The sequence below is a fragment of the Schistocerca americana genome, chromosome 1 (genome assembly GCF_021461395.2).
Source record: "Schistocerca americana isolate TAMUIC-IGC-003095 chromosome 1, iqSchAmer2.1, whole genome shotgun sequence".
Classification (NCBI taxonomy): Eukaryota; Metazoa; Arthropoda; class Insecta; order Orthoptera; family Acrididae; genus Schistocerca; species Schistocerca americana.
In genome coordinates this window covers 876,466,748-876,481,669 of record NC_060119.1, presented here as the reverse complement: position 1 = coordinate 876,481,669, position 14,922 = coordinate 876,466,748, and the positions used below count along the sequence as shown (strand labels likewise).

At 40.1% G+C, this 14,922-nt stretch overlaps 1 protein-coding gene across 2 annotated transcripts in view; it reads right to left on the bottom strand.

The window, feature by feature from the left end:
* LOC124614072 (endoplasmic reticulum membrane-associated RNA degradation protein-like) overlaps positions 1-14,922 on the bottom strand; it is a 79,083-nt gene that overhangs the window by 18,586 nt on the left and 45,575 nt on the right. For both annotated transcript variants that reach the window (XM_047142913.1, XM_047142915.1), the window contains exons 4-5: positions 7,495-7,829; positions 6,100-6,471 (exon numbers count right to left, since the gene is read on the bottom strand). In XM_047142913.1, the coding sequence (XP_046998869.1) occupies positions 6,100-6,471; positions 7,495-7,829 (707 nt within the window). The remainder of the gene's footprint in view (positions 1-6,099; positions 6,472-7,494; positions 7,830-14,922) is intronic.

Sequence of the window (14,922 nt, the reverse complement as noted above, 5' to 3'; positions counted from 1 at the left end):
TATTTTTTCTCTTGACCATGAGTCAGGGAGCAAACTTAAAATTTTACTTTTTGTCACTGAAGATTTAATTTTTAATTTCTCTATTAAGCTCAAATATTCAGTGTCAGATGATGCTGGTGGTAGGTTTTCTTCCTCTTCAGAAATAATGTTGGTATCTGTATTATTAAAGCATGATTCCCAGTCTTTTCTAATTTTGTTTGAAATTTGCTGTACCTTATTTTCAATAGCTGCTTTTCTTTTTCTGCTACTCAATTTTAATATTTTTGAAGCAGGAGATATGTCTAACTTAGAACAAGCAAAATCCAATATGCTAACAACTTCCTCATTAAGAATATAAATGTCATTAACAAGGTTACATGATTCTGGTTCTGGAATCACAACAAATATTTTTGAGTAACAATTTGGGCACAGGGAATTTCCAGGAATCACACTATGTTTCACTGGGGAAGCTGTTTCACTCTCACACAACAAAGACAAATGTTTAAGTTTTATTTCCCTTAAAGTTTTAGTCATAGGCTTTTTATGAACTTTAAGTGGATCACAGCACTTACTTCCAAAAATGTAGTTGTACTTCATAATATATTTCTTCTCATGATAGTCACACACTGATGTTACAGAAGGACTTACTCGAAATTTAAACAAAGTTTGTCTAACTTCATCAAAGTCATTGACATTTTTCAAGTTTTTTGAAACTGAACTGTAAACTGTTTTGTGATACACTTCATTCTCCAACAGAGCACTGTTCATCCATGTTATTGCATTCCAGTTAATCTCTAGAAATTAATTACAAATTACACACAGAACAAAGCACATAACACATTCTACACTCTCGATGAAGTATGTACATCCACTCTAACAGAGGTTTCAACAGACTGAGTAAAACAATACCACACCCAGCAATAATGTACTTACTTCTACAATGCCACACCCAGCAATTACATACTTCTTTATTGACAATAAACCTAAATGTAAATGGGCATTTTTATTATCATAGAACAAAAGCGAAATCTCCTATTGTTTAATATTGCATTATTAAAAATAAATAAACTAAATGAATATTGGGTAATAGTGTTAAGTAAATATATGTCACAATTAAATTTTATTACAATGAAACAATAAACCACTTAAATATGCAACAGCCATAAGATCAGTTGTAGAGTAATGTGAATTATCTCCTCATTTTCAAAAATTCATAGTTTTGTTCACAGTTAGATATCAATGTTAAAATTTTTACAGTACATTGCTATCATTTAGGTGTCCGAACTGCAAAAATCATATTTTTATATTCAGTCCCACCTGGGATAACTAACCCCAAGCTTTAAAAAAATGGAAATTTTCAAATTTCAAAAATTCAGAAAAAATTAAGGAAACATTTGTAAGTGTTCTTGCTCTCTATGAGGCTAGCAGTGTATAGTATCTAACTATAGGAAAAAATAGACTCTCATAAATCACTCCTTGTTTGTTATTTTTGGGCCTAAGATGTGGATTTTTGAAAATTTGGATACCAAACTTTGGAGGTCATTTTGACTGGTTATTTTTGAATTTAGGGTATTTTGTGTAATAGACAATGTTGTAGAGGACACTTTTCTAAAAACAATCATATCAGTTGCAATGTAGTAACTGAACCCAGTGCAGAGATATTCAAATTTTCGCTAATGTCTCCAGACTGAAAAATCGTAGCACACCCTCAAATAAAAATGGCTGCCATCCAGTAAAGGTAGAAGATAATTATTTAAAAAAAAAAAAAAAAAAAAAAAAAAAAAAAAAAAAAAAAAAAAAAAAAAAAAAAAAAAAAACCAAACTGTTTTGAACTTCTCAAATATAGGGCAATCAACCATCACTGGATCACTTCACACTGATTGACCAGAATTGTTTCTTGTGCAGAAGGATCCAGATTTGTTCAATGTTTCTGAATACTTTTCTTCTTGCCCAGCGTATGAAGACAACTGAAGCCCGTTTGATTTCCTTTCTTCTTGTATTTTTCTTTACCAATACAAAGTACGGTTATTTTACCAACTTTAACCATGAGAGTGCTTTGGGAACTATTTTGGAAACTGGTTAACAGAGGTCTTCCATTTTGCACCTTCCTCTCAAAATATTCCCACAAATTGCACACGAGTTGTCATGATTGTCCTTTAAACACAATTCCTTTTCCTGCTTTCTTTCTTGACGTGTTTGGATCCTGAATCCTGGATCTGCCCCCTATGTTTCACATTTCACCAGACATGATAACCACACCAAAAACAACATACATACATACATACATACAATGATGGCAATGGGATGCACTAGTTTCATACACACTAGACAAATAATGAAAGTGAAATGGCCATTTGTTAAGGCAGTTTGGCCATGGGAACAGTTCGGGCATGATGCAGAGCAAACAATGCCACATTCTCAATGTTTTATTTCTGTAGAGCAGGCAACTCCAGTTACCCACATCTCACTATTATGTCAATCGCCAGGTTATTTCAACCAAAGTGCACCACAGGTTCTGTAATCTTGCTGTGGGCAAATGTTGAAGTGGATTCAGTATATATGTCAGATGACTTTGGGCTGGTATTGACTAATTTTAGTTGCTGTCAAACATAGCTATGAAACAATACTATGAGCAGGAACATTGTGTTACCCAATGTTGAATTCTATTTTATTTCTTTGATACATAATTTGCAGAAATAAATACTGTATCATTACTAAATGCTCAAAATATGGCAACTGTAGCACTAGTCTTTTTTTAAAACTGCAGTGGAGTGCATGTTGATTTGAAACTTCCTGTCCGATTACAACCATATGCCAAAGCATGAATTCACTCCAGAAAATAACCACTAGGCTGTAGCAAAGCCACTTTTCTATGATATTGTTTCTTCTGGGAGTGCTAGTCTCACAAGGTATGCAGAACAACTTCTGTGAAGTTCAGGAAGTAGGGAAGAGGTACTGGCAGAAGTAAACCTGTGCAGGCAGGTTGTGAGTTGTGCCTGGGTAGTTTAGTTGACATAGCACTTACCCATGAAAGGCAAAGGTTCTGGGTTTGAGTCCTCCCTCTAATATGACTAAATGAATCTGTTGTTACCTCTGTGTGACAATGTTTTCTATTTCCAGATGTCCCCAGTAAAAGCATTAAGTTACAATGGACAAACTGTACATTTTGCAGTCTACCCAACACACACACACACACACACACACACACACACACACACACACACACACAAAACTGCAGTTGCCTGAGACTGCAGTTTTGTGTGTGTGTGTGTGTGTGTGTGTGTGTGTGTGTGTGTGTGTGTGTGTGTTCTATTGTTGATGAAGGCCTTGCTGGCTGAAAGCTTTATTTGTGACAGTCTTTTTGTTGTGCCTATTTATGACTCACCCTCTCCACCATACGGAGAGTAGCAACTTTCGTTTCATAATACTGTTACATTACATCCTGGATTTTCCATTGTTTTATTATAACCTAACACAAAATACTTTCATTGGGACACACTTTCAACATATTATGCCAAGAAACTACACAGCTTAAAAGAGACAAGCCTAATGTCCTTCAAATAGAAGCAGAAGCAAAGTTCATTTTCAAATGCAGAAAATATATTAATTTTGGATGGAAAGCCTTTAAAGAGTATGCTGAGCAATGTCAAATTTTCCAGACTAGTATCTGACTGACAGGTGGCAGAAATAGATATCATCAGTAACTTACTGCATTAAACTTTATGTCAACACAATGATAGCAAGATTGAAAAAATTCACTTCAGCCCAATTTGCAGTAATGATTGTCTCAACTGCAGATCACTGTCTTTCCTCTGGAGCAAATAAGAAGCATCTTTCTTCTCCTCTTCATACTTGCTATCTTATAGAATAATAATATTGGAAGGAAAGCAAGCAAGGCCATTAGTGGTGGACAAGTGTGTAGATGTGAGGAGTGGGAAGGTACGAGATAAGAGCAAGTATTCATTGTAATGACTACAAAATTAAATTTGCCAACTGAATACGTTCAATGACTGTTAGACGGCAAAGTTTGGGAGCAGCGAGAAGTGGAACAATTTCTATAAGTTGTCAACAGTAAGTTGGGCTTCGGCTCCCAACCTGTTATAGGCACATTTCGGTACACTCCCTGTCAACTGTCTTATCTCTATGATTGGTGCCAACTTCAGTGACCTAACCGAGTGTTGTGTCAATGTAACAAGTGTGTTTAAATGTGAACGGTATTCAATCATATAAACTTATACTTCCACGTGTAATTTATAGACCATAGTTGATGATTATCTATGCCGCATGCTTGCCTAAAGTTGCATCATTTTATCATTCTATAGCAGCCAGACAACATTCCCCCCTCTTATGTCTACTCAAAGTGGCAACAAAGGTCTCCTTCCTGCTTCCTCTGTACCTCACAATCTACTGCGGGCCAAGATTAACTCAGCATCAAGAATTTATATCAACTTCTATTGGTATCTATAGAGAGGAACTATTACATCTGAGACCACTAAAACATGGCTTAAAGAACATTATTATTACCAAAATATCGAAGGCTTTCAACGCTTTATACTTTTGAGCGTCTCAGAGTTTCACTCAAAATGATGTAACAATGATGGGGAGCACGTTGAATTTGTTCAGTTTTCACACTGGAAGTTCTTATTGTAAACTATTACCAAAATGGAAAACCCATGGGCATGACCAAATTTGAACTATGAAACAGTGACATATTAATAAATGGCACAACCTGTGATATGGTAGGAGCACAATTTCATCTTCCAGCTAGTGTCGCAAGTACACCCATGATACAGTTCTCAAAACCTAAGTTCCATTGACCAGAAAAACTGTTAGAAGTGTTACCCAAACAAAACTTCACATTCTCCAACAACAGCTTAAACACATTGCACTCACTAGATGAACTGATAGCATCACAAAAATGGCCAGTAACTATTGCAGAAAAAACATTCAGCATATTCAGACTTATAGGGATAAAAAACTACATATCATCATCATGACCATTAGCATTTCCATTACCGTGGCTGCCATGGTTCTACTAACTATTTGCACATTCTACTTTTCTTCAGGCATAACCACTCATCCACCTGAATCGCCAAGCCATCAAATACCTGTCACATGGCTAAATAGTGGCAATAAAGATTTAAAAAAAGTGTAAAATAGAGCGAGATTTTAGAGAGTTAATAAAACATCAAAAACCTTTGTGAATAAGCCTTCTGAAAATTTAAATACCAGGAAGTTGTACAGTATGTAATTACCTATGCAACACACATTTCACGGTAGTGTTTCCGAGACAAACTAAAAAAAGTTCTGGACAAATTTTTTAAAGAAGAGGAATGTTAAACAGTGGAAATGTATTATGGAGCAATGTAAAAATTTCTCCAAGTCTTCTCCAGGTGGCACAAAGTAAGGGCAAGCCAGGCCAAAGCCACATGTCACAGCCAAAGTAGGAAACAGACAAAAAACAGACACTGTGGAAAGCAGAACAAGCCCGGAAATGATTGCTTTACCTTGCGCAAGTGAGAAACTTTAATCGTAAAGTCAGCAACGTGACCTCAACAAGGAAGGAACAACACCTCATTGTAACAGCACAGCTTTATTTTGTGTGTGTGTGTGTGTGTGTGTGCGTGTGTGTGTGTGTATTTTACTCTTGCTCATCAACAGATACATCCAAAAGTAGGTACGTTTTCTTTCTTTTGTGTATGTGCCTAGTGACAACTCAATGCTTCTGATTTTCGGTGAGTATTCTCCATTAATCATAAAGTATTACTGTATATTCTATTTAGACACAGGCAAACACCATTATGGAGACAGTCGCACACACCATTCTGGAGACAGTCCAACTGTTTGTGCCTTTATTGTGATTATATAATGACCTCACTTTCAGTGCCTAGCATTGGCTTTAACTAGCGACCTTGCCATCAAATTCAGTAAATGATTCCTATTTCTATGAGACAATATTTTGCTTGACTGTTCACATTAAACTTCAAACGTGTGTCAGTCATTGCTTTAAATAACTCTCTCAATAAACATTTAATAATATTTTGCTTCAACAATTTTTAATATTTATAAATAAAACAAATAAATAAATAAACATGAAGAACAAGAAAGAAGACTACAGACCTAGATGTGTAATTGCTGTATGGTTGTGTAGAACTGGCCCTGAACCGGAAGGCTATGGCTGTTGCAGCACCAAGCAAGTGCCCTGCTAAACAGCTCGGAATATCTGCCAGGTCGACTTCTCCGTGGCTGAGACGATCTCTCAATCTGGGACCTGTTGGTAGGGACAGTAAATCTCTAAGTAACTGCAGAAGACCTTCCCCAAGTAAAGACAGCATGCTGGTATCAGATGTATCTAGGAGATCATCCAGAGTAAGATATCGAGTTGTTGATTCAGCAGTGAGCAAGCGAGATGGGCAGTTGTGAGCAACACAGTAAGCCACGCGTGCCAAGTGCTCAAGCTGTGGCAGGGCCACTAGGCAGCACCGACCCCAACTGCAACAGATATATTCAGGTACCAGAGAACTGCAAAATTATGAAACCAGTTCGCATTTACATAATACATTTATTATGTTATTGAAAATGGATCAACTCTTTATTGTTCAATAAATGTAACTCAACTCAAAGCTTTTCCGTAGTTGCATATAAAAAATATTTTGCATTTCTATCTTAGGAAATTGAATAGTCTTCAAAACCGATATGGAATTTTAAGATGAGACTATCTGTAGAAATTTTAGTTTCTATAAATTAGAATACACAAACTCTCTGTCACACACACACGGCTGCATGCATGTGCACTTCCTCCCCTCCCCCTCCCCCTCCCATTGATGAGTCCTTACATATGGCTGAAATGAAGACAACTGGATGTTTGGCAAAATTCATAAACAGAAAATTAAAAATAGCCTGGAGTCTTTTCAATGAACTGAGAAATATGGGAAGAAACGGGAACAAGCGAATGTATCAGAGAATAAACTGGGATTGAAAACATAATTATCACCACATAATGAAAATGAACGGAACATTAGGTCAGTTGAATGGCTGTTAGACAGACAAAAGAAGTTTTTTGCTGGATTCCAAGAGAGAGCACCAAGCCAACCGTTCCATGGAATGCTGGTAGGTGATACTAGAAAACTTGTAAGAGCAGCATGAATATGTATCACTGAAGACCATAATGCTTGGAAAAAATTTAGAAGGAACTATTAGCAGTGGATGTCACTCATTCAATTTAGTTCTCACTCATTTTATTTCAAAGCTAAAACACTTCCAGTGAATTAAGTTCCTAAAATAAAAAAAATACCAAAAAGCCTTGCACCATTTTCTAGAAAGCCCATATTTGTATAATATAGGGTGGGAAAAATTTTTGGTGGAAATTTTGAGCATCTAAAAAGCACATGAGAATCATAAGAAAGGAAATATATTTGATCATCACTCTGAAAGCTCAGCACTTCGTGATAAATAACATTTATTTCAACATACACAAGTATATAGCAATTAGAAGCTGAAAGTCTATTTACTCACCTACCCCTATGATAGTGCTGTAAAGCAGATGTCCAAAAATTGATGTGTCGGGATGGAATAAGTGGAGATTCTGTAAGAACAGACAGGACTGCGTGTGGTACGAGGTCACCAGGAGGTGGCTCCATGTGTTCGGCGAGCTCAGATAGATCGCTGGCCTGAGGCCTGCGGGGAATTGTAAGCTCAGCAGACAGCAGCTGCCCTATACTGGCAACTGTAACGAAGAGTGCTGTAGCCAGTGATGGGGGTATCTCAGCTGGATGAAGAAACCCATGCCATACCAGGTTACGCACATTAAAAGACAGTGGAGTGCCTACCAGTAACTGTAGGAATATTGTCTGAAAAATAAGTGAACACTTAACTGATCATGTTACATTACACAGTTCAGAAATGTGCACCACATACTGTTTAAAAGTTTAGACCCAGAAGTAGGAAAATAATGTTGACTGGTATATAACTCATTCTAAGACAAAGATAGATAAAATAATGTAAAACTACACAGAAATGACTATTATATGGCTTGGGTACAAACCTTTACATTACTTTCTGGTATTTCTAAAATCTCAGAAGATAATGCATGGTCATAGAAAAATCTTAATTTACATTTTAACTACATACATAATGTTTAGAATTATCTGCAACAATTCAGGTGCCATATTTTATGCTGGTTAAATATGAAAGTTGGAACTTAAATAGTGGAAACAATTTATTCACAACCGATACAAAAGAGTTACACGTTTGCACCTGTACTGTCCTTTAAAGTAATCACCAGCATCGTGTAGACCCTGTTGCCAGTGTTGTGGAAGACGTAGTATACCATTAGCTGAGCCTGTTCTATTGATGGTGCAAATGGAGCAGTCTACTGCCTGTCGAAACTCTGGAAGAGTTCTGAAGTGAATGCCACGAAGTGGTTCCTCCATCTTCGGAATCAAATCAAAGTCACAAGGCCTTAAGTCCGGGGAGTATGGTGGGTGGTAGTCCCATCAACAGAACGGAGCAGCCACAGCTTGCGCTGCATGCGCCCGCGCATTGTCGTGCTATATGATAGGTGGGTTGCGCAGAAAGTGTCGCCGCTTCTTACACAAAGCTGGTTGCAGGTGATGCTCCAAAAACGAACAGTAATACTGTGCACTGACGGTCTACTGTGGAGGAACGTAATGCTTAGGATAACACCATCACAGTCGTACACGAGAATCACCAAACTTTAGACCACTCCATTCGCAGCATCAACAGAACAGGCTCTGCTAATGGTACACTACACCTTCACATTGCTGGGTTCTACACAACACTGGGGACTTCTCTGAAGGACAGTAACAGGTGCAAACATGTAACTCTTTTGTATCAGTTGTGAATAAATAGTTGCCACTATTTAAGTTCCAACCCTCGTATAAGTGTGCATGTTTTGATCATTATTGTATAAACAATGTGGTAGTGTCAAATACTTGATATAATATAAATAACTGATGAGTAAAGACAATGCTCACTATAAGGACCTGAACTTACGGACCAGAACATTATAACTCAGACTAAGAAACATAAGCTTAGTGCACACATTTGTTGATACTTAGTTAAGGTGAGTGACTGTCTAGGATAGACCATGGTTTGAAAATGGAACTGGTAAGAGTAAATAAGGGACAAGGGTTAAGAGAGTAAAGGAAAGCTGTAGAAATAATAATTATGATTTTGGTTTTAGGGAAATGAATGGCATGGAAGTCAGTGTCCTTTCCAATTATGAATAAATACATGTCGTCGATGGAGAAACAATACCGCGTAACTGACAGATTATCGATTTTGCATTTTTCAGTCAGTTCATATCCTTGACTCTCAGTGCTTCTACTCTTACTTCCAGAATGCTGATTGTTTAAATTACATACCTATGAAATGAACTAAAACAGTACCGTGTATATGGCAGAGCAAAAAAATAAATGAAAATACAGCATAAGTGCAAAACAATGAAATACTGCGTAACTAGATTGTTTTGGATTTAGTAAACAATACTGTGTAAATTGCTTACTATGTATCTTCTGGTGTTCGAAAGTGGTTCCTTGGTTCTACCTTCAGTTCATGAAAATTGATAGCATTCCACAAGATGCTCTCTTTACTGAGGAAGAAATTGTTTCTCAGCTGAACTAAAGATATGAAAGTGGTGAATCCTTCTTGAGAGAGACTCACAGTGATAAGAAAATTGTTTTGTTATTTACCTCGCATTAACAGCAGTCCACTACAACTCTAAAATTTAGTAGTACCACAGTTGCTTTATTGTAATGCCACACTTCACTTATTGCACACTCTAGTCTTTTCTGCTAAAGATGTTTTGAATACTCACATGATTATAGGTTCTCATATAAATCCAGAATGAACAACAGTGAAGTTACTGGCACAGAAGAAGAATTAATTTTGAATATGGGTTTCTCATTCACTTTTCCTGAACCATTTATGAGACAGGTAAGGACACGAATTTGAAATTCAACCTTGGTCTTCTTAACCCTTAACCAGAATAGTGGGTGATTTTGGACCGGCTGACAACAATAAAACCATCTAACAATGGAAAGGCACGGAGTTTGTTTTGCGCGCCAGTGTAATCTCAGTACATTGTGAGGTGCACCAGGGACCGGGAGCTTGTTGCTTGAAATTTACTGGAAGTGGAGGTAAGTGTCATCCCTGGATCCAATTTGACCTGCGATTCCAGATATGGGATTTTTTAGTCTGTGTATACTGACTTATTTTGTGGTGTTTCAAGAACTTTATTGCCACAATGCGGCAGGATCTCACTGAAAAAGAAATCTGTGAAAATTATTCAAACACAGAATCTTTAAGTGATTTTCAGCCTTGTGACTAAGAGATCATAAGTGATGATGACATAAGTGACAATGAAAATACAGAATAAGAAAGTTCAAACAATGGAAAATCCAGGATGGAATGTAACAATACCAGAGAAGAAAAGTTGCTACTCACCATATAGCGTAGATGCTGAGTCGCGATAGGCACAACAAAAAGATTCACACAATTATAGCCCCTTCCCTGTTCCCATTCCAGCATTACACAGCCGTCACTTCACCGCCACACCCAGTCTTTTAATTTCTTCTTTTTATTTCTCTCCTTTTTGCTACTTACTCCCTTCCCCCTCTGCACCTTCTCTCCTGCCCTCCATCTAAACTGCAACACTTCACTGTCCGCCACTACAACCATACTATCCCTCCCCCTCCCCACCCAGCCTCCTCCTTACCCCCACCCAGTAGCCACTCCCATCATGCATTGGTGCTGCTGCTCACAGTGTGAGTTCAGCTCTCTGAGACTGCAGACGTGTGTGTGTGTGTGTGTGTGTGTGTGTGTTTTTGTGTGTGTGTGTGTGTGTGTGTGTGTGTGTACTGCTGACAACGGCTTTAATGGCCGGAAGCTATAACTGTGTGAATCTTTTTGTTGTGCCTATGGCAACTCAGCATCTCCGCTATATGGTAAGTAGCAACTTTCCTTCTCTGGTATTGTTACATGCCATCCTGGATTTTCCACTGTTTGATTTTTGCCTGACGGTTTTTCTTCGATCCTAACCCTGTGCTGTTTTCCTTTGTAACTACTTTCTTTTGCATTGCTATACTCGATGTCCATTCTTCTTTCTTTTCTTTCCTGTGTTTCTCTTGTTGCCTTACGAACCATACTGCACACCCTGCTTATGAGCCACACTGTATCAACCGTCTCAGCCACGCCCAACAGACGGCCTCAAGACCACGCAGATTGTTGGTGCAGCATCTTATGTCCCACATTACTCCCGCTGATATAAATAAGCCTATACCTTCAAACTGATCATGCTCCCTGTGTCAGTTCCTGTATTTTTGTGTGTTATCTCTTGCACTTTTCCGGTGCCACACAATCTTAACTTTCTAACTACGAAACCCTCCTCACCGCCCACACTTTCTTCGTTCTATCCCTGTTCGCATCCATTAAATCCACCTCATCTAGTCACATCTGCCGTCCCCCTTCTTTATGCTTATCCGCCCTCATACCTGCTACCCACAGTATTTTACATATATTTATTAATGATGAGTTATTCTCTACTTTGACCCTTGTGAGTTCTTGCCAATTTTAGCGAGTTTTTGCCTTCCACTATCGTTGTCTTCCTCAGATTTATCTCTTTTTTCCCCCCTGGTGCATCCATTTCATCCTTTTCGTACTTTTCACACGTATTTGGGTGTATTTTTGCGTAATTTTTCCGACACAATTCTACTTTCTTAGGTAATTTTTCACATTTTTTGCACCACCATCGATCCTTGCTCCTTCCATCTGCGTCAATACAGAAAAGTTTCCTTATCCCTAACCAGGTCCATTTCCCACATACTGTTCCTGCGTTGTTGCTTGGCTCATGAAATCCCCCCTAATGGCCTTAACATCAAATTACCCATCTCTGGTTGCCACCCCTCCTTCCATAATGACCTCCATCTGTTCAAATTCCACTAATCCTTAGTCCTCACCAACATAGTCCTACAAAACCATATCAACCAAGTTCAATCCTCTCCATCCACAAAATTCTCCTGCTATGTAATCCCAAATTCCTGGAACCCATAACTCACATTGAAACTCTTGCCTTGCAGGAACTTGAGCAACATGCACAATGCCAGCTCAAAAAGCTCTCCATCCTGCTCACTTCCTACTCCTGCCATGGAATACCACTGTCCACCACTTCCACAACAACCTCCCCCATGGGACCCTCATAGCTGACAAACCCTGTCTCGCAGACCTACTACACTCACCGCTACCTCCCACCACCACACAGAACCCAGAACCTAAACAGACCTGGAACACAGTTATGAACCTTTCCTTCAGAAGCCTTAGTCCCACAGAAATACCAATCCTTTCCAAAGGCCTCACCTTTTGCCCCACTCCCAAATTCAACCATGCAGGACTAGTTAAAGACCTTCTCTCCTTCTCCCAGTCCCTACAGTGGAAACACTTTTTTGCCACCAACCCGACCAATCAGACTCAACCGAAGACCAATATTGAACCTTGCCTAACTCTGTTCACTCCTCCATCCAACCGTGATCCACCCCCACTGCCTCCAAACCACCCCCTGTTAACTTTCCAAAATTTCTTAACTTCGAACCTTGCCTCACCATCATTCCCCAAATCTCTCAAAGTGCAAACTAACCTTACATCCGCAGAAAGAACCGCAGTCCACCATCTAAAAACTGATCCCGACTTTATAATCCTACCTGCAGACAAAGGCTCCACCACCGTTGTTTTGAACTGCAAGGATTACGTGGCAGAAGGACTCCGTCAGCTGTCATATACTTCCAATTACAAACCATGCCACAATGATCCCATTCCAGTAATCCAGCAGGATCTCCAGTGACTACTCAAATCCTTAGGCCCATCCCAGAACTTCTCCCCAGAGTCCATCTCTCTACTTACCCCTACCACTCTTCGCACTCCCACCTTCTACATGCTTCCAAAAGTCCATAAACCCAACCACCCAGGATGCCCCATTGTGGCCGGTTACTGTGCCCCCACTGAGAGAATTTCTGCTCTCGTAGACCAACACCTTCAACCTATTACCTGGAATCTCTCCTCCTATATAAAAGATACCAACCATTTCCTCGACCGACTCTCCACAATTCCTGTCCCTTTACCACATGGTGCCCTGCTCGTCACTATTGATGCCACCTCCCTGTACACTAACATTCCTAATGCTCATGGCCTTACTGCTATCGAACACTACCTTTCCAGGCACCCTATGGATTCCAAGCCAACAACCTCCTTCCAGTCTCCATGACCAACTATATCCTCACCCACTATTACTTCTCCTTTGAAGGAATTACCTACAAACAAAACTGCGGTACGGCCAAGGGCACCCACATGGCACCACCCTATGCTAAACTATTCAAGGGCTACCTAGAGGAATCCTTCCTAAAAACCCAGAATCCTAAACCCTTCACCTAGTTCAGATTAATTGATGACATCTTTGCTATCTGGATTGAAGGTGAGGGCACCTTATTCACATTCCTCCAGAACCTCAACAACTTCTCCCCCATCTGCTTCACCTCGTCCTACTCAACCCAACAAGCCACCTTCCTAGATGTTGACATCCACCTCAGAGATGGCTACATCAGTACCTCTGTCCACATCAAACCTGCTAACCACCAGCAATACCTCCACTTCGACAGCTGCCACCCTTTCCATACCAAGGAGACCCTTCTGTACAGCCTAGCCACCCGCAGTTGTCGCATCTGCAGTGATGAGCAGTCCCTCTCTAAATATACCAAGGATCTCACTGAAGCCTCCACTGACCGTAATTATCCCCCCATCCTTGTACAAAAACAATTCTCCTGTGCCTTATATTTCCAGTCTCCCACCACCTCCCAAAGTCCCACAGTCTGGCCACAGAACCATCCAGGACTGGAGCAACTGAATTACATTCTCTGCCAGGGTTTCAATTACCCCTCATTGTGCCCTGAAATGAGAAATGTCCTACCCACTATCCTTCCGACCCCTCCTGCAGTGGTATTCCACTGTCCACTGAACCTACACAATATACTTGTCCATCCTGCTCCCAATCCCTTACCTCATGGCTCATACCCCTGTAATAGACCTAGATGCAAGACCTGTCCCATACATCCTCCTGCAACCACCTACTCCAGCCTGGTCACTAACATCACCTATCCCATCAAAGGCAGGGCTACCTATGAAACCAGTCATGTGATTTACAAGATAAGCTGCAACCACTATGCTGCATTCTATGTTGGCATGACAACCAACAAGCAGTCTGTCCACATGAACGGCCACCGACAAACTGGGGCCAAATAACAAGTGGACCACCCTGTTGCTGAACACGCTGCCGAACATGATATCCCTCATCTCAATGACTGCTTCAAAGCCTGTGCCATTTGGATCTTTCCCATTAACACCAGCTTTTCTGAATTGCGCTGATGGGAACTTTCCCTTCAATATATATGCTATGTTACTGTAACCCTCCTGGCCTCAACCTTAGTTTGTCACTGTCATTACCCATCCAGCCCCCACCCTGTTCCCATTCCAGCACTACACAACTGTCATTTCACCGCCACACCCAGTCTTTTAATTTCTTCTTTTTATTTCTCTCCTTTCCGTTACTTCCCCCTCCCCCCTCCGCACCTTCTCTACTGCCCACCATCTAAACTGCAACACTTCACTGTCCGCCACTCCCACCATACAATCCCTCCCCCTCCCCGACCCAGCCTCCTCCTTACCCCCACCCAGTAGCCACTCCCATCATGCATTGGTGCTGCTGCTCACAGTGTGGGTTCATCTCTCTGAGACTGCAGACGTGTGTGCTAGTTGCATTTGTGTGTGTGTGTGCGCGCATGTGCGTGTGTCTACTGCTGACAAAGGCTTTAATGGCCGGAAGCTATAACTGTGTGAATCTTTTTGTTGTGCCTATCGTGACTCAACAAGAAATTTCTT